Raw genomic sequence first — 19,347 nt, forward strand, 5'->3', positions numbered from 1 at the left:
CTGTCACGACCTGCAGACGCTACAGCCCCGGGGCGCCCCCGGGGAAACAAAGGCAGGGGAGGCGCAGGCAGGTGGCAGCTGCAGGAGCCCTCCGGGCCCTCGTTGCCCCCCTCGCCCCGCCCCGCCGAGGCGCCGCCCCGGGGTGCCACACCCCAGCCGCCCGCAGCCCCGACTCCTGCCGCGAGGGGGGAGCGGGGCGACCGTCGGGGCGCATGGACGGGGAAGCGGCGAGCGCGGCGCGGGGCCAGGGAGCGGGGCCCGGGGCTCGGCGATGAGGAAGCAGAGCGCGCGCACCGCCGCGCTCGTCCTGTGCATCCTGTCCTACCTCTTGGTGGGCGCCGCTGTCTTCGACGCGCTCGAGTCCGAGGCGGAGAGCGGCCGCAAGCGGCTACTGGCCCAGAAGCGGAGCGAGTTGCGGAGGAAGTACGGCTTCTCGGCCGAGGACTACCGCGAGCTGGAGCGCCTGGCGCTGCAAGCCGAGCCTCACCGCGCCGGCCGCCAGTGGAAGTTCGCCGGCTCCTTCTACTTCGCCATCACCGTCATCACCACCATCGGTGAGCGGCCCCCGGCGCCTCCCCTCGGCGCCCGCTCCATCCCCAGGCGCCCGCGGCGTCCGGGGTTTCAATCCCACCTCTGCCAGGCGGGGTGACTTCGGAGCAGTCATTTCAGCTCGCCAAGCCTCATTTGCCTCCCTCTGTCGAATGGGCTCCATCGTTTCCAAGCAGACCAGGCTGGGAGGAGCCAGGAGGTCCCCTTTGCCAAGTGGCAGTGTCAGGGGCTGGGAGACTCATAAAGTGGAGTCGGAAGCCCAAGTGGCTGGAGTTGCTTCCTTGCCTGTGGGGGGGGTGGTATCACCTTAGCTGTGTGACCTCAGACCAGTTACTTAACCTCTCTGAGCCTCAAGTGTTCTCCTCTGTAAAAGAGGGGTGCTAATAGGCCCTATCTCAAGGCTGTACTGAGACAGTTTTCATTAAGGAGATAATATATGTAGAAAGTTTTAGCGCAGGGCCTGACAAGTAGAAAGCACTAAATAAAGGGGGGGAGGGGGAGATTGATTTTTGCATTATAACAAAAAAGAGAACGGGCGCCTAATCTGTCTTAGTCCCTGCAATATGGCCAGTGCCTAGCCTGTAGTAGACACTCAATAAATATTTGTTAAAGGAATGACTGATTACCACCAGCTTTGGACCTCACCCTCGGGGATTCAGAGCACTTTCTCTGCAGCATCTGGCCCGCCAACCGTTGCCATGGCTACCGACTGGTTGGTACCTGCGGAGCCTAAGCCTGGGGAAGCAGAAAAGGAGAGGAGAGGCTCTCGGGGCTCCAGCCACTCCCCCAGGCTGGCTGTGGAGGTCCCAGTGTCTCTTTGGGCCTGGACCACCACCCTGGAAACCAGCGCTGTGGAGAAAGTTCCTCCATAATGCTCTTGCCAGTCAGTGTGAGTTTGTGGGTTTAGCAGGGGAGTTAAAAGCCTGCATTCCGAAATTACACAGGCCAGAGTTCTGGTTTTCATCTGTTGCCTCCTACCTTCTCTGGCAATTGATTGTACCTCTCTGAGCCCTGGTTTCCTCAACTACAAAGTGCAAATGTTGCTACCTCACTGAGTGATTGCCAGGTTTAAGTGAGGTCAAGCGGGTAAAATGCATAGCACAAGTTCTGAGGCTAAGTAGGGACTGTTAATTAGCAATAATGACAATTCATTATTTGCCAACTGTGGGCCCAGCCCCTATTCAGCCTTTTTGACCCCTCCTGTCAGCCTGGGCACCCCTGCTTCTCTATCTTGGCTCAGCCTAAGACCCTCTCTGTCCCAGTGGTGTGGTACCCTGTTCACCTCCTCTGCCTTCCCCCACATTTTGGAGACCTTCCAGCTGGATGCGGCCTCCACTTCTGACTGCTTGCCTCTGACCTGCACCTGGGATGGGGAGGGAGTAGGGACCAGGGTGTGGAAAGCGACTGTGGAAATAGCTGTTTTACCGCTTTGGGCCACCTGGGGGCGCCAGTATGGTTGTGTGGTTCAGGCTGCAGAAGCCCGCCTTGCAGAGCCAGGCGACAGAACCCAGGGGTTGAGCTCTGCAGGGACAGAAAAGAGCCGCTGAAAAGCTATGGAGGATTAGTGGTTAATAGCTCAACCCTGTGACCTTTGGGCAGCTTTCTCCCTCTGAGCCTAGTTTCCTTATCTGTAAGATGGGGATAATAATCTCATACAGTCATTGAGACGACTAAATAAAATAATCCATGTAGAGTACCTAGCATGCTTAGTTATTATCATTATTCATTTTCCTCTCTGCCAAAACCAGACAAATGGCTAGAAACAGCTCTGCCTGGCCTTTTATTCCTAAAGACGCTCCTCCGTCTCGCACTCTGTACCTCCTTCAATCTGGTTTAATTATTATTATTGATTATTAAACTTTCATTGAGCTCTTAGTCTGTGCAGGGGACTGGTGACCAGGGACATGAGAAATGACTAGATTTGTCTCTGGCCTCAAGGACCTCACAGTCTAGTGGCAGCAGAGTCCCTCCCCCTCAAATAGATAGAGGCAGACTAACAGGGCCATGAGGTTGAAACATGAACGTGGAGTCATAGATCTTTAAATAGATATATGTATATAGTGTTGATTTCAACTGTTATATATGCACACAGCACACACTTCACAGGGTACAAAAGGTATAGGGTGAAAAGGAAGTCTCCCTTTCTCCCCACCCGTCAACCTATAAATTCCTTTCTCTGGATCAAATGCAGTGATCTGTTTTTTGAGTATCCTTCCAAGTATCTTCTCTGCCTATATGTTCCTTTACAACACACACAGGTAGCTCCGTTGGTAAAGAATCCACCTGCAACGCAGGAGACCCCAGTTTGATTTCTGGGTCAGAAAGAGCTCCTGGAGAAGGGATAGGCTGCCCACTCCAATATTCTTGGGCTTTCCTGGTGGTTCAGCTGGTAAAGAATCTGCCTGCAATGTGGGAGACCTGGGTTCAATCCCTGGGTTGGGAAGATCCCCTGGAGAAGGGAAAGGCTACCCACTCCAGTATTCTGGCCTGGAGAATTCCATGGACTGTATATAGTCCATGGGGTCACAAAGAGTCGATCATGACTGAGCTTTCACTTTTATGTGTGATAGAGGCATTATATTATACATGCGTTTTTGTCTCTTGCTTTTTTCACTTCGTATATTTTGGTGATTTCTTTACATCAGTCCCTGAAGAACTGTGTCCTCTTTTTCATGACTGATTAGCAGGCCTTCTCCACCTTGGCACTGTTGACATTTTGGACTGGCTATTCTTGTTGGCTTCCTTGGTGACTTCCTTGGTAAAGAATTCACCTGCCAATGCAGGAGTTGCAGGTTTGATCCCTGGATCAGGAAGATCCCCTGGAGAAGGAAGTGGCAACCCACTCCAGTATTCTTGCCTGGAAAATCCCATGGACAGAGGAGCCTGGCGGGCTACAGTCCATAGGATCGCAAAGAGTCAGACATGACTTAGCAACTGAAAAACAACCACAAATTCTGATTGTGGGAACTGTCCTGTGCATCAAAGAATGTTAAACAGGACCCTAGCCTGTACCCACCAGATGCCAGTAGCACACACCCACCACCTCCCAGGTGTGACAATCGAAACTGTCTCCAGACATTGCCAATTGTCCCCTCAGGGGCTAAATTGCCCTTAGTTGGAACCACAACCATCGTTGGATGGCACTATGGATGGTTTCACCAGGCTCTTTTTGATGGACATTTAGGCTGTTTCTTATTTTTGCTGTTGCCAACAGTGTGGCAACAACAGCTCACGTGCACATATCACCTTGCACGTGTATATGTCCTAGAGGACTACTTTCCTCACTGTGGCACAGCACAGGCTAAAGGTGTATTTATCATTTGGCAGAGGGGGCCAATTTGCTAGAAGAGGCATATTCTATTGAGGAAGGGACACCTGACTTTTCCTGGGTTATGGGGCCCTTTGAGAATACCATGAAAGGTTTCACCCCTTGGGTCCTGGAAGAGATACACATACGCTAATCCCACAATGATTGTTCTGTGTGCTGGGACTCAAGGAAGCCCACTCAGGTTTACATTCCCTACCCAGTTCAGGGGACTCAGTGAGGGACTCCACCAGACTGAAGAAGTGTTTCATGAGAGCTGGCTTGGCACAGGAAGTGGGAAGGGCAACGTGGATGCGGGCAGGTGGAAAAGATCCCTGAGGGGAGGGGAACCACGAGAAAAGGACATGGCGTGAGGCTGGAGGGGGGAGGGAGTTCAGATCATGCCCTTACCTGAGAACGAGGACTTCACCCTGTGGATACCAGGGAGCCACAACTGATTTTTTTTTTTCTATCAAGGGCACAATTTACAGACATTCAAATTCATTCTTTTTCAGTGTACACTTGTGTGGGTTTTGCCAAATGAAAACCTGTCGTGTAACTGCAGCCATGATTTCAAGGCAGACCATTTCTATCACTTCCCCAAATTCTATCATATCTGTTTGTAGTTGGGTTAACCCCCTTTCCCCAACTCCAAGGACTGGCAACCACAGGTCTACTCTCTGATCCTACAGTTTTGCCACAGAAGTTTTGCCAGTTATCCTACAGAATGTCATTAAAATGGAACCAAGCAATATGTAGCTTTCTGAGCTGGGCTCCTTTCACTCAGCATAAAACATTCAAGATCCATCTTCTGTTGCTGAGGAAATAGCAGTTCCTTCCTTCCCGTGGCTGAAAAGAATGATTCTGTTGTATGGATGTACCACAGGTTGTTTATCCATTCCCCAGGTGAGGGACAGTTTAGGTTGTTTACAACTTGGGCCGATTATGGGTAGTCACAGAAGTTTTCAAAGCCGCGGGAATGACCTAGTTCGAACTAGCATTTCAACATGCTCTGCGGGCTCTGGAGGATGGGGAGAGAGACCTGGCAGGAAGAAGGCCTCTGCGTGAGAGGGGCATGGACCCTCGTCAACCTGCCCCTTCCTTCTCCCTCCAGGGTACGGCCACGCCGCGCCGGGCACGGACTCGGGCAAGGCCTTCTGCATGTTCTACGCGCTCTTGGGCATCCCCCTGACCCTGGTCACCTTCCAGAGCCTAGGCGAGCGGCTGAATGCGCTGGTGCGGCGCCTCCTGCTGGCGGCCAAGCGCTGCCTGGGGCTGCGGCGGCCGCGCGTGTCCCCCGAGAACATGGTGGTGGCCGGGCTGCTGGTGTGCGCGGCCACCCTGGCCCTCGGGGCGGCCGCCTTCGCGCACTTCGAGGGCTGGACCTTCTTCCATGCCTACTACTACTGCTTCATCACCCTCACCACCATCGGCTTCGGCGACTTTGTGGCGCTGCAGAACGACGAGGCGCTGCAGAGGAAGCCGCCCTACGTGGCCTTCAGCTTCCTGTACATCCTCCTGGGGCTCACGGTCATCGGCGCTTTCCTCAACCTCGTGGTCCTGCGCTTCCTAGCGGCGGGCGCGGATGCGCCGGAGCGCGCTGCCCGCCCGCTCCGCCCGGGGGCGCCCGAGAGCCGAGGCCCTGCTCACCGCGCCGGCCTCATCTCCATCTCCTGCCGCCTCCACCGGCTGGAGCTGTGCGCCCGCGACAATCCCGGCTTCTCGCCCCCGGCCAGCCCCGGGGCTTGGGGCGCCGGCGGCGGAGCCGGCAGGCCCCCGGCCCGGAGGAAGTCCATCTGATAGCCCTTCCCTCCTGTGCATCTCTGGAAGCGGTCCTGGGATGGGCCCCCAGACATCCCACAGGACTCATCCCACAGGCGGGGTGTCGGTCCTAGAGCCTGAGGGTCTGGGTTTACCTGTCCGCGCACCCTCCCCAGAGCTTGGAGAAGGGCTGAGGGGCGGTGGCCTCAGTGCCATCCTCTGTCTCGAGCAGTGTCTCACTCCCTTCTGTGGCGCGAGCCCCGCCCTCCTCTCCAAAAATACATTAAAAGTCGCATCGTAAGCAAAAGCACGACTCTTAAGCCACCCCGTAGGTGCCAAGTCCCTTGTGGTCCAAATTGTTCCGGGAAGGCGTGGCCACACGCATTCTCCACAGGCCCGTTTTTCTGTTGTGTGACGTGGTTTTCCGCGTTGTGGGGGAAATGCACGACTTCCGCCACTGGAATCCTAACCAGTGAGGTCAGCTGCTCCCACTATGAGGAGCAGTACGAGGATCAGATGGACTGAAGAGAAACATTTACCATCCAGCGTGGACCACTGGGCAAATTTTGCGCCATTTAAATTCCTCCTTCTCTTACTTGGCATGTCGAGGGAACGGGCCCCAGCCCTAATCTCATGTTCTTTGTCCTTGGCCAGCCCGTTTCGTTTCGGATGGGGGAGGGGGTCTTGCTGACACCCACCGTGTCATCGGAACTACCTGGACCAGTCTCCCCCCACCCCCGCCCCCGCCCGCTCTGCACAGTATGTGGGATCTTAGTTCCCTAACCAGAGATCAAATCTTTGCTTTCTAAGTGTGGAGTCTCAACCACTGGGCTGCCAGGGAAGTCCCTGGGCCACAGTCTCTTCTGGAACTGTGAGATCTGGTTATTGCCAATCACCCACAATGGGAATTAAGGTAGTTCTCATCCCCTCCCTGGGCCTTAGTTTCCATATCTGTAAAATGGGTTCACCCAGTACCCTGTTCCCTCCAGTGCATCTCTGGAAGTGGTCGCGGGATGGGCCCCAGACCCACAAACAGACACTAACAAAGCTGACATCGCACAGCACTCAGGTTGTTAAAACTAATGGCCCTCAGTGTCCCAGAGAGAACTGCGTCACCACAAAACAGAGCAAGCTGGGTTAGAAAAGCCAAAAACTTTAATTTTCAACATGAGCTACATGGTCATGAACACAATGCAACGTGACCTGCTCCAACCCAGGGGCCCCAGAAACCCTCCCTCCCCCAAAGCCTGAGGGGCTCCTGCTCCTGGAGAGGGAAGAGGGGAAAGGTGAGTGAGTGCAGAGTGGGCTTGAGGACCAGGGGTCTGCCTTCCTGCCACCCCCTCAGGAGGCAGTGGTGGGGTGAAAGGGCTTAGAGATGATGTCCGAAGCCCCGAGTTCAAGTCTCCACTTTGCCCTATCAGAAGCTATGAGTCAAACAGGCATGGTCAGTGCCTCCATAGCAGGGTTTGTGAGTGAGATGAGCTCATGGACATGAAAGCTTTCCGTCCACTCAGAGGTGCCGCTATACAGACACGGGGCCTCCTGGAGCCCAGACGAGTTGTTACAGGACAGCGGGCAATGGAGTCGGGGCACCCCGTCCCCTGGGTCTCGCACAGGGCTGCTGCTCAATAAATAAATGCAGGTGGCCTTGCCTCACGCAACAGCTGTGCTCCAAGGGCAGCGGGGCTCAGCGGTGCCTCTCAATGCTGAAATGTGCCCATGAGCTCCAGATGTAAGGAGCTGGACAGTGGATCAGCTTGTCAAGTGCATTACCTCAACTCTGCTTTGCCCCGCATTGAAGAAAAGAGCCCTGAACCGCTGGAGAACTGGGTTCTCCTCTGGGCTCAGCCACCAACGCACAGTGGGGCCTTAGCGAGCACCTTCCCCTCCCCAGGCCTCAGCTTCTTCTGTAAAATGGGGCTGATAACTCATCCAGGACCCCACTGACTGCCCGGGAGCTCTTGTGAGGGTACACTCGAGATAAAAGCACTCCGAGAAGTTCCGGTGTTATTCCATCTGAAGGTTTGGCGGGGAATGCCTTAAGGTGAGGAGTACCACCACCCCCCTCACTCCCACACAGCCCAGGGAGGAAGTGGTGTCTGGCCTCCCTCAGGTTGGTCCCAGAGGGGTTGTGGTCCCTGGGGGGAGTCCCCACTTAACATCAAGACCAGGACCACAGCCTGCACAGCCCCACGTCAGTCACGGCAGGCCCCCCACCCCCGACCCAGGAGAGCAAGGTCTCTATGGCAAGCCTTTCCCCCAAACCCAAGGACCAGAAAAGTTACTGGCCCATCCAGATGGAAGCAAGCAGGGCAGGGTGGTCCAGGGCCTAAAGGTCACAGATCCTTATTATGGCAGATGTGCCCTGGAGCAATGGTCGGCTGTCCCAGGAAGGAGGAAGGACAGAGTTGCTTCTGTTCTGGCCTCATTGCTGAGGGGTCTTGTCTTGCGCAAGCCACTTACTGATTCTGAGCTTTGGTTTCCTGCCCTCTCAGATGGACTACAATCAGCACTGCCCATCTTTTCAAGGCCTCTGGGAGAAGGCCACAGAGAGAAGGGCAGAGGAAATATTGCGGGGGGGGGGGGATGATGGCCTCACTTTGTCCTGCCCTGGCTCCAGCTCAGCCCCCGGGGGCTTGAGGAGGCCCAGGTTGCCAGTGTCATGAACTCACAGGTGACCCCAGAGGCCTGTGATCTCTTCGTTAAGATGGGAATCATTTCACTGATGGTCCCAAAGCCCCTTCCCCTTTAGTGTGACAGGCAGATTCTGGAGAAGGAAAGTGGAGATGACTCCCTCCCACCGTACCCCAGCACATGACCTTTCGCCCAGAGATTGAAAAAAGAATTGTCCCCGAGAGAACCCCCAGGCCCCCCACACCCCTAATTCCCCCAGCGCCACCCTCTCAGCTCCTCTCCAAATGGGGGAGTTTGAGCTGGCAAAGGATCAGACAGGAGCAGGCTGGAAGGTTCCCCAAAGCTAATGATGAAAACAGCCACTCCCTCCCCAAACCCCCATCCCTGGGTGAGGACAGATGGGGTGGGGGGGGGTCCTCAGAGCCCCCTGGAAGGTGGCCATGTGCTCACAACGATGATACAAAGAAAGAGGGCTCCAGCCCCCGCGCCACCCCACCCCTCCGGGAGGTGAGCTGAGAAATCACAGAACAAACAGAAAGTCATTGAGGGGGGCCCTTGGTGACCACCCTCAGGATGTTATTGCTTTGGAGCGCCTTCTCTCTTTATAAAGGCTGTGCAGACCCGCCCCCCACCAGGGCGGGCTCAGGTTGGGGCGCAAGGCTGTGCCCCCCACCCTCAGGTTGGGACAGCCAGGCCCCACCTCGGCTTTGAAATGCTACCCCTGAACTACCAGAGCAGTGACAGCTGGAGAGAGAAGGCGCTCTCCTGGCTCAAAATATTCCGAATGGTGAGTAATAAACAAACAGCAGAGAAATCACACTGGTTTAAATTAAAAAAAAAAAAAGCACGGGGGAGGGGCTGATTCTGAGCCCCTCTGCCTCCGCCCCAGCCTTGGGATTCCAGCCACCACAATTCCAAGGTCAGAAGGCCTCCTGGACCAAGGAGGAGGCGCCTCCATCTCCCCATCCCCATGCAGGGGGGGGCGCTACAACTCAACCAAAACTTCAAAGGATGCCCAGGGCTGGGAACAGGCCAGGGAAGGGGGGAGTTCCAGGTGGAAGGACTCACCTGGTCCACAGCCTAAAGGTGGGGAGGGGGAGTGGGGACAAGGTGGGACAGAGCACAGCCGGGCAATCCTCAGTGGAAAACCATCTCCTCTGATGGAGCCCAGGCCCCCTTCGCCAAGGCCCACATCCTCAGGAGCGCTTCCTAAATAAAATCAGTCCCAAGCATAATAAATCAGAACATCTGAGTGTCATAGGTGACTCTGGCTACAACCCTACATGAGGAGGGGGAGGGAAGGGGGGAGGAGGAGGAGGAGGAGGAGGAGGAGGAGGAGGAGGAGGAGGAGGAGGAGGAGGAGGAGGAGGAGGAGGAGGAGGAGGAGGGGCCAGCCTCCCCTGAACCAGGTCCAGGCTTGGACCCAGGCCAGGTCAGCAGGGAGAAGGCTGCCTCCTGGAATTTTCTCCATCCCCTCTGTAAGGACTCTATGTGAAGCTAAGACCAGACCCAGGGCCAGGCACTCTAAGCCTACCCAGCTAACCAAGACTACGTCCTACACAGCAGGACTGGGTAATGATAGGGGGTGGTGTGGGTAGTGGGTGGCTGGGTGCCTCCCAGGGGAGATGGCAGAAATGTGCTTCTACAGAAAGGGGCCAGCCGGCGTCCTCCCAGCATGCAAAAGGGCTTCCGAAGGCTCCAGGGAGGACCAGGCCGGGCGGGGCCAGAAAGGCAGCCCCCTGGGCCTGCTCAAGAAGGAATCTCCCCCTTTCTCACACTCCTGTCTCACCTCTCTTTCTTTCCTTGAGCCAAGGTCGCTGAGGCCGGAGCAGTGGGTTCTGCCCTTAATACAGGATGGTTTGTTTAAAAAGACTAAAACTGGGGAGTTCGGGTGCCTCCCCAGGCCCTTAGCCCAGAGGCAGAGGGCCAGACAAGATGACCTTTGACCTCATCCGACAAGGAGGGATTCTCCTACCTGGGAATCCCTCGCCTTGGCCCCACCAGTCCCAATCCCAGCTATCTTCACACTCCCTCTCCAAACCGGCATCCCCCAAATTCAGAGACTGGTGAGCTCTCTGGGGCTGGGGTTCTCGAAAGTTAGGGTCCCACAGCTCCTCAGTCCAAACACAGCCAACGGAGTTCTTTCCAGTCCACCCACAGTGTGCAAACTAGTTTGTTGCAAGCCCACAGAGCCAGATGCCCTGGGGGCCCGTGCCAGGCCCCGGGCACCCCCTTCCTTTCCCCTGGTCCCTGCTGGACCCCATGTCCTAGAGCCGCCAAAAGAGGAGCAGGCAGGGGACGGACAGATGGACTCGAACAGGCGGCAGCAGAGCTCCTTCCATGGGCAGGCGGAGAGAGGCCTGAGCTCCTCTTCAAGTCGGGGGCGTGGGGCCCCCGGAGCTGGCGCCGGATCCTTGCAAAGCTGCCCCGTAGGCTCGGGGGGCAGGAGTAGCTGCCTGAACCCGGTGCCGCAGGAAAGACACTTGCTGGTAATTGGCACCATGGAGATGGCCGCTGGGTTCTGGACGTGACTCCGGGCAGCGAGCTTCCAAGGAGGCAAAAAGGGGGTGCGGTCGGACAGAGTCGGGGGCAGGAGGATGGTGTGCTCTGCCGCCTCGATCTTTCCTTTCTCCAGACTGCAGACACATCCACCAGGTCAAGAACCGGCCAAGTCAAAAGTGCAGCCAATCCCATCGGGAGAGGGAAGGTCTCAGGGAATAGGAGGCAAAGAAGGGGTGAGGAGGGGCCCTGGGGGGTCAGGTCTCCCCATTCAGCTTCCCCACTGGGTGGGGGAGAACCCCGGCCTCCTCTGTTCAATATGCCCCGGGGCCTGGGGTCCCAGGTCGGGGCTGGGCGGTCTCCGGACCATCTCGGGGAGCCCCTCCCCATCCCCGGCACTAAGATCGCTCGCCGCAGGGCCCCACGGTGCTCTCGAGGGACAGCTGGGACGCCTGCCGGAGCAGGGGGCCCGTGGCTGGGTCCACCATGGAGGAGGTGGGGAAGAGCTTGTACCAGCCCACGGCCAGGGTGGTCAAGTCCAGCTCCTCCAGCAGCACGCGGGCCACGCCCATGAACTGCTTCCTCTCCATCCGCCCGTAGTTTCCCCACACGATCACCTGCGGGACAAGAGACACAGTGGTTCAGATCCTGCCAACGCCACTCACAGGCCCAGAAAACAGAACCTGGGGTCACCGTGTGCTTCAATCATCTCCGGGTCCTGGAAGTCCACCGCCTTAAAATGGCTCAAGTCCCACCAGATGCTCTTGAATGATGGGCTTCTTGCCTCCAATCTTGCTCTTTCTTTCCACCTGCCCCATCTTTGAGCCCTCGCCTTGAGGGCTGACCCTACATTGTGAGTGTCCTACCTACCCCCTCATCCACCTGCCCTCTGCTTCCAGATCCTCAGAAATACAGGTTTTAAAAGGGGTTAGTAGTTGGGACTTCCCTAGTGGCCCAGTGGCTAAGACTCCGCTCTCCCAATGCAGGGGGCCAGAATTGGATCCCTGGCTGGGGAACTGGATCCCACATGCCCCAACTAAGACCTGGCACAGACAAATAAAAATAATAAATAAAATTTTTTTTAAACGTTAAATAAATTAAAAAAATAAAAGTGGTTAGTAGAACAGCCACATGTAAATCAATGCAATTAGAACACTCTCTCACACCATATACAAAAGTTAACTCAAAATGGTTTAAACACCTAAAACATGACACCATCAAACTCCCAGAAAAGAACTTAGGCAAAACATTCTCTGACATAAACAGTAGCAATATTTTCATAGATCACTCACCCAAGGCAAAAGAAATAAAAGCAAAAATAAACAAATGGGACCTAATCAAACTTTCAAAAAACTTTTGCACAGCAAAGGAAACCATCAAAAAACAAAAAGACAAGTGACAGAAATAGGAGAAAATACTTGCAGATAATAAGACTGACAAAGGGTTAATATCCAAAATGGATAAACAACTCACACAACTCAATATTGGGGAAAAAAGTCAAAAAATGGGCAGATGACCTAAACAGATTTTTTTTCCAGAGAAGACATACAGATGGCCAATGGGTACATGAAGAGATGCTCAACATCACTGTTAGAAAAATGCAAATCAAAAACCACAATGAGGTATCACCTCACACCAGACAAGATGGCCATCATCAAAATGTCTACACACAATCAATGCTGGAGAGGACAGGGAAAAAAGGGAACCCTCCTACCCTGTTCATGAGAATGTAAACTGGTACAGCCCACTATGGAGGGTCCTTATAAAACTTAAAATAGAGCTACTATATGATCCCGCAATCCCACTCCTGGGTATATATCTGGAAAATGAGGAAAATTCTAATTTGAAAAGATACATGCATCCCAATGTTCAGAGCAGCACTATTTACAAAAGTGAAGACATGGAAACCATCCAAGGGCCCATCAACAGACAACTGGCTTAAGAAGATATGGTATGCATACACACACACACATACATACACACAGGAATATTACTCAGCTTTAAAAACAATTAAACATTGCCATTTGCAGCAAGGTGAATAGACCTAGAATATATTATACTTGGTGAAGAAGTCAGAGAAAGACAAATACTATATGATATCACTTAAGTGTGGAATCTAGAAAAATAATACAAATGAATGTATATACAAAACTGAAATAGACTCACAGACACAGAAAACAAAGTTACGGTTACCAAAGGGTAAGGGAAGGGAAGATGGGAGGGACAAATTAGGAGTATGGGATTAATATATATTTTATATATAAAATAGAAAAGCAACAAGGATTTACTGTACAGCATAGGGGACTATGGGCTTCCCTGTTGGTTCAGATGGTAAAGAATCCGCCTGCAATGAAAGAGACCTGGGTTCGAACCCTGGTTTGGGAAGATCCCCTGGAGGAGGGCGTGGCAACCCATTCCAGTATTCTTGCCTGGAGAATGCACATGGACAGAGGAGCCTGGCAGGCTACAGTCCATGGGTGTCACAGAGAGCTGGACACAACTGAGCAACTAAGTGCACACACACACACAAATAGGGGACTAGACTCAGGATCTTGTAAAAACCTATAGTAGAATAAAATCTGAAAAAACTAACTGGATCACTTTGGTGCACATTTGAAATTAACACAATACTGTAAATCAATATACAAATACTGTAAATCAATTATACTTCAATTTTTAAAAAGTGGCTGCTGCATGTAGAACACACATACTAGCCTCCTTCCTTTTTTCCAACAGACTCTTTTGTGCAGTACCTTCCCCATTTCTCGGTCAACCTCTCTTTCTTAGAGCAGCCAGACAGGCGGTCTCTATGGCTGCAGGACCCTCACTCTTCTCAGGCTCTAACTCTGCCCCTCTCTAAATGTGGGCTGGCTTATCATTCACAAGACCTATTGTCTTGAGGCACGCACTCTGGAGTCAGACAGGTGTAGGGTCAAGTTCCAGTCTTGTCTAGGTCGTTTCGGGCAAAGTCACTTAGCCTCACTGAGACTCAGGGTTCTTGTTTGTAAATGGAATCATCCACACTCAGCTCACCTGGCAGGCAAGGATCACAGGAGATAATAAATGTGGAAGCTCACTGTAAGCTGTAAGCCGTTCCTCAAGCATGCAGAGAGATATACAAACAACATGGGCCACGGCTATTGGTTACTGCATGTCAGAAACTGTCTAAGGCCAAATCAGCCCTAGATTCAATCTTCCCAACAACGCTATAAAAAAGGATTCCGATTTCACAGCTGTTTAAACTGGGGCTCAGGGAGGTTAAATAATTTGCCCGAGGTCACTCAAGTAATAAATTGTCAATGCCCCCTAGGTAACTGATCAGATACCATGTGTAAAACAGAGAGCTAGTGGGAACCTGCTGTATAGCACAGGGAGCCCAACTTGGTGCTCAGTGGTCACCTAGAGGGGTGGGGCGTGGGAGGAAGGTCCAAGAGGGAGGGGATATATGTATACATACGACTGATTCACTTCCTTGTACAGCAGAAACTAACACAACATTGTACGGCAACTACAGCCTCAATCAAAAAAAAAAAAGCAGCAGCCCATGTCTGAGTGTGTGAATGGATTTGTTATCATCGGTGTTATGGGCTTAACTGTGTGCCCCGCAATTTCATATTGAAGCCCTAACCCCAAAACGTGACTGTATTTGAAGACTGGTCCTTTAAGGTGATTACATTAAAATGGGCCGTTAGTGTGGGTTGCTATTTTAACTGGTATTGTAATGAGAACAGAAGATTAGGACACACAGTCAGACACCAGGAATGCCTGCTTGTAAAAAAAGAACCGTATGAGTTCACAGCAAGAAGGTGGCCGTCTGCAAGCCGAGGAGAGAGGCCTCAGAAGAAACATCACTTGTGACACTTTGATCTTGGACTTCTAGCCTCCAGAACTGTAAGAAATAAATTTCTGTTGTCTAAGACCCCAGGACTATGGTATGTTGTTATGGCAGCTTTAGCAAACGATCACAGCTGGCATCGCTCAATCATGGTGGGTCTGTCGCCCTGACATTAGTCAGAAGGCTCAGCAGCAAGGACCCCCATGCCAGATTTCTATTTCTCTATCTCTCTGCATCCCAGACAGGGATGTGCTCTGGAGCTTCTTCAAAGATGCTCAGGCCAGAAAACACAGACCTTGGCCCAGTGGGCCAGGCGTGGCCCCCAGATGGCCTTCTGGTTGTTCTAAATTGTCTTTGAATACCTCTAGACCAGAAAGATTTTTCCAAACTTTATTCTGACTGATATATACAGCAAGACAGACATTTAAATCACCACCCAGTGAACACGTGAGATTCACAACTGAAGCAAGTGGCTCCACCAAATAAGACTTGCTTTACTAAGAATGAGAAATGTTTTCTTTCCTAGTCCTATTTTCCATTTCTTTCCTATTTCCTATTCCATTCCATTAAAAAAAAAAAAAAAAAACCACTAAATCGAGTTCATAAATTGCTGATGGGTCACAACCTACAAATTGAAAGACTGTGCCTGAGACAGGACCTGGGCTTTCCAGTTTGGCAAAAGCCCGCTGACTCGGAGACTTGTAACACCTTGGCCCTACCCTTGTATGCTTTGCCCGTTCAGGTTAGGAGCAAGAAACTGAGGTATAAACTAGAGATGCCCAAAGAGCGGCTCTGGGACCTCCCTGGTGGTCAAGTGGCTAAGACTCCACGCTCTCAATGCAGGGCGTCCGAGTGTGATTCCTGGTAAACTAGGGAACTAGATCCCACATGCTACAATTAAGAGTCCACGTGCTGCACTAAGACTGGGAGTGGCCAAAAAAATAAGTATTTTTAAAAACAAAGACAAACAAACAAAAACAAATGGCAGCTCAAAGAGAGTAGGCATGTGGCTCCTAAGGCATCCAGCCTGGGCCCTGCCGACCCCATGATAGGCAGCTAACGCTAGTTTCAGCAAACATCTTTTGTTGTTTTTTGTTTAGTTGCTAAGTCATTGCTGACCCCATGGACTGTAACCTGTCAAGTTCCTCTGTCCATGAGATTTCCCAGGCAAGAGTACTCAACTGTATTGCCATTTGCTTCCTCAAACCCATGTCTCCTGCATTGGCAGGTGGATTCTTTTTCTGCTGAACTACCAAGGAAGCCCTAGGTGACCACTAGGATCTTCCTACAAGTCAGGGGGCCAAAGATATCTGGATCCTCAAAAGGTTTCCAGTCTATTAGCACTGCACTCCATGCTAAGCCCCTGGCCTCCAGAGGTTGATGATGATGGTAATCACGATAATACAACGGCGGCCACTTGTAGAGCCCTTACTACAGGCCGAACCTGCAAATACCTTTCTTGCACAAAGCACACATTCCACTGTCATGGTAACTCTACCATTAATAACCCCATTTTACAGATAAAGAAGCTGAGGCTCAGAAAGGAACTTGTTCCAAGTTGCACCACACCACACGGTGGTGCTCAGATCTCCCAGAGTGCTCTGCTTTCTCCAGGTGAAGCTCTGGGGAGGGTCCCCCCATCCTCAACCCCGGCCCGGCCCCCTGACCCCTCACCTGCAGGACTTTGCCCTGGGGACTCTCAGGAAACAGCAGCACCTGGTTATACAGCGGGTCCAGCGACTTGCGAGCGACTTTGGTCTTCTTCTTGGCAATGCAGATGCCATTCTCCAGCAGGTAGGCCTTGATGTAGGCCGCTGAGGACAGAGGCCAGCAGGGTGAGCTGTAGCCTGGGCCTCATATGGTGGGCAGAGGGTGCAGCAGAGGGACCCGCTGCTGGGGATCGGGGTGTCTGGGGACGAGGGAGTCAGGGGACGAGGCAACAGGGGTGGGGTGCAGTCAGGGTTGGCTGGGGTCTACTCTACCCTCTCGAGTGATCCTGCCTGCTTGCCCCTTTGCTCATCCTTTCCTTGCTCACCCTTTCCCTCTCTCAGTCCCTGGCCTGCCCACCCTTCCTGGGCTTACACACTCATGGCTAACCCACTCACTCTGATGTTTGCTGAACACTCAAGGCATTCCATGCACCCTACCAAATACTAGGGTAGAATCACAAATGGTAGAACCACAAAAAAACCCAAAGATGGTCTCTGAACCCCAAGGAGCTCAGTGCAGTCAAGGAGGTGGACAAGGTCAATGGATTTCAAATGGGTCTCCAGAATAAATTTTAAACCGTCAGTGACACCGGAGTCAGTAGCTCTAGGGGGAAGGAGACCCTCAGTTGGCCACCATCGTCTCTCTTGACCCAGTTGCCCCTCAGGACATCCTCCCAGACCTCTACCCACAACTTGCAGACAGGAGGGCAGCCCCCACACCTGGGAGTGTCTTGGAGCCTGGCTTGGCCGTCAGTCCCCGAGCCTGGATGATGTCCACTTCCAGCTGACCATTCCGTTCCTGCAAGCCGATCTCCACGTCCCCTGCAACAGGCCCCCAGAGCTGAGACTGGGAAGCGGCTTGGAAGCTCCATCAAGGACTCAGCTCCTCCTCTCTGTTGAGGACCCAATTCCCTTCCCCTGCTCCCAGCCACAAACAAACCAGAACCAACCCCACGCTGAGTGCCCGGGCTCTGCAGAGCGCCTGGCAGGTGGGACCTGGGCTCCAGGCTGAGTGCTCAGTGGATGTAACCCAGGCAGAGGAGAGACACGGGGCTTCTGGTGGGGACCCCCACCCTCTTTGGAACAGGTCTTGGGACACTCACCCATGGGCGTGGTGGCCAGGGTCTGGCGGCCCACAAACTGTGCCGGCCCCATGCTTCCCAGGAAGTCACTGAACTGGGCATCCGATGCCAGGCAAACTCCCCCGTAGTTAAGGCTGCAAGAAACAATGAGACAAAAACAGACGTTCCCGGGGGCCAACTGAGGACTTGGATGACTCAGGCAGTCAGCTCTAGAACCTCCCTAATTCCACGATTCTGTCCACATCCATCTCCCAGTCTCAGGCAGGCCAGTGTCCTCTCTCTGCTTTCTTTCTACTTTAATGGCCCTAAAATCTCTGCTCTGACTCCAAAATTCTAGGGCTTAATTTCTGTGTCCTGTCTGACCTCTCCTTTGCCAAGTCTCAGGTTCTTCCTCCACGAAACGGGTATGATGTTACTTGCCTCTCTGGGTAGGACTCTCAGGAGGTGATGCTTGTCCGTGCCTGGCTCTATGGGTTAGTGCTGTGATACTTAAGAGTGTGGTCCAGTGACTGGCAGCACTGCCTGGGAGCTAATTAGAAAGGAAATGCTGGTCCACTCCACTCCCCAGCTGGTGAATCAGAAACTGCCTTTTAACATGAGCCCCAGAGGACTTGTTTGCACTGGACAGTTAGAAACGTACAGAGCCAGTGGCTCAGCCTTGGAGGTCTGCGCTTGTTCTTGCTGCTCCCCTTCCTTTGGGAACCAGACTTTAAATCTCCTTTCGGGAGCCCCCTCCTCAAGACATTGATTCCTGTGGAGCAGAGCAGACCCAGCTTCAGAGGCTCACGTGGGCTCAACCTGGCCAATCAGGCCATTCCTTCCTTGCCCAGTGACTGGTCCAGAGTTGGGCGTGTTGCCCAAGCCCACAAGAATCTGCCCAGGAAGCTTTCTTTGAACTGTAGGAAGTGAGAAACTCTCTTTTCTCACGAGATATGAATCTGAGACGGAAGCCTGGAGCCTCTGGCCGCTCTCTTGCTGCCACCTGCAGCCCATAAAGGAGGCCATCACGCAGGCAGCACTGCATAAGCTCCTGGATCAAACTCTGCCAGAAGCAAGACATACTTCTTTTTCTTTCTGGTTATGTAAGTCAACAACAACAACAACTATTATTATATTATTCTGCTGAAGCCAATTTTAGTTTTTTCTTTCCCATCTCTGAAATGGGAACAATAACACTCCAGTCTCCTGGATCTGTTAAGTACTTAAGTTATTGTTGTCTTTCAGTCACTCAGTCATGTCCAACTCTGGGACCCCATGGACTGCAGCACGCCAGGCTTCCCTGTCCTTCACCATCTCCTGCAGCTTGCCCAAACTCATGTCCATTGAGTCAGTGTCACCATCCACCCGTCTCTTCCTTTGTCGTCCTCTTCTCCTCCCACCTTCAATCTTTCCCAGCATCAGGGTCTTTTCCAATGAGTCAGCTCTCTCTGCGTCAGGTGGGCAAAGTACTGGAGCTTCAGCTTCAGCATCGGTCCTTCTAGTGAATATTCAGGGTTGATTTCCTTTAGGATTGACTGGTTTGATCTCCCTGCTGTCAAAGGGACTCTCAAGAGTCTTCTCCAATACCACAGCTTGAAAGCATCCATTCTTTGGCACTCAGCCTTCTTTATGGTCCAACTCTCACATCCATACATGACTACTGGGAAACTTAATGAGATCAGGCACTAAACACCAAGCTTGATGTGCCTATTATCTTTAGAAGTAAAGCACTTGTAACCCATTTTCTCTTAGGATCCTCGCCACAGCCAAAGAAGGTTGAGGTTTTTTTCATTTTTTGTTTTTTTTTTTAACCTTTATCAGCATTATTCATGTAAAGAGGCATATTCGGCCCAATCTGAAGCCAGAATTCACAGGGCAAAATCAGCACATGGATACAACACCTTTAAGGCCAACCCCAGGTGACCTTCCACTTGGGCATGTTCCAAGAATAACAGTTAACTTTGAACAAGCACGTACTGTGCCGGGTTTCACAGC

At 52.7% G+C, this 19,347-nt stretch overlaps 2 protein-coding genes across 3 annotated transcripts in view; one reads left to right on the forward strand and one right to left on the reverse strand.

The window, feature by feature from the left end:
* The first annotated feature begins 271 nt into the window (after nt 1–271).
* On the forward strand, nt 272–5,653 carry KCNK15 (potassium two pore domain channel subfamily K member 15). Its single transcript, XM_081557082.1, has 2 exons — nt 272–554; nt 4,968–5,653. The coding sequence occupies exons 1-2, from the start codon at nt 272–274 to the stop codon at nt 5,651–5,653; spliced, it is 969 nt and encodes a 322-aa protein (XP_081413208.1).
* Nucleotides 5,654–6,754: 1,101 nt separating this feature from the next.
* RIMS4 (regulating synaptic membrane exocytosis 4) overlaps nt 6,755–19,347 on the reverse strand; it is a 70,690-nt gene continuing 58,097 nt past the window's right edge. For both annotated transcript variants that reach the window (XM_081557083.1, XM_081557084.1), the window contains 4 exons: nt 17,395–17,507; nt 17,012–17,113; nt 16,257–16,396; nt 6,755–11,364 (listed from right to left, as the gene is read on the reverse strand). In XM_081557083.1, the coding sequence (XP_081413209.1) occupies nt 11,146–11,364; nt 16,257–16,396; nt 17,012–17,113; nt 17,395–17,507 (574 nt within the window). In that variant the 3' untranslated portion in view covers nt 6,755–11,145. The remainder of the gene's footprint in view (nt 11,365–16,256; nt 16,397–17,011; nt 17,114–17,394; nt 17,508–19,347) is intronic.

The sequence above is a fragment of the Giraffa tippelskirchi genome, chromosome 13 (assembly GCF_054371585.1).
Source record: "Giraffa tippelskirchi isolate mGirTip1 chromosome 13, T2T-mGirTip1v1.2.pri, whole genome shotgun sequence".
NCBI classification, from domain to species: domain Eukaryota; kingdom Metazoa; phylum Chordata; class Mammalia; order Artiodactyla; family Giraffidae; genus Giraffa; species Giraffa tippelskirchi.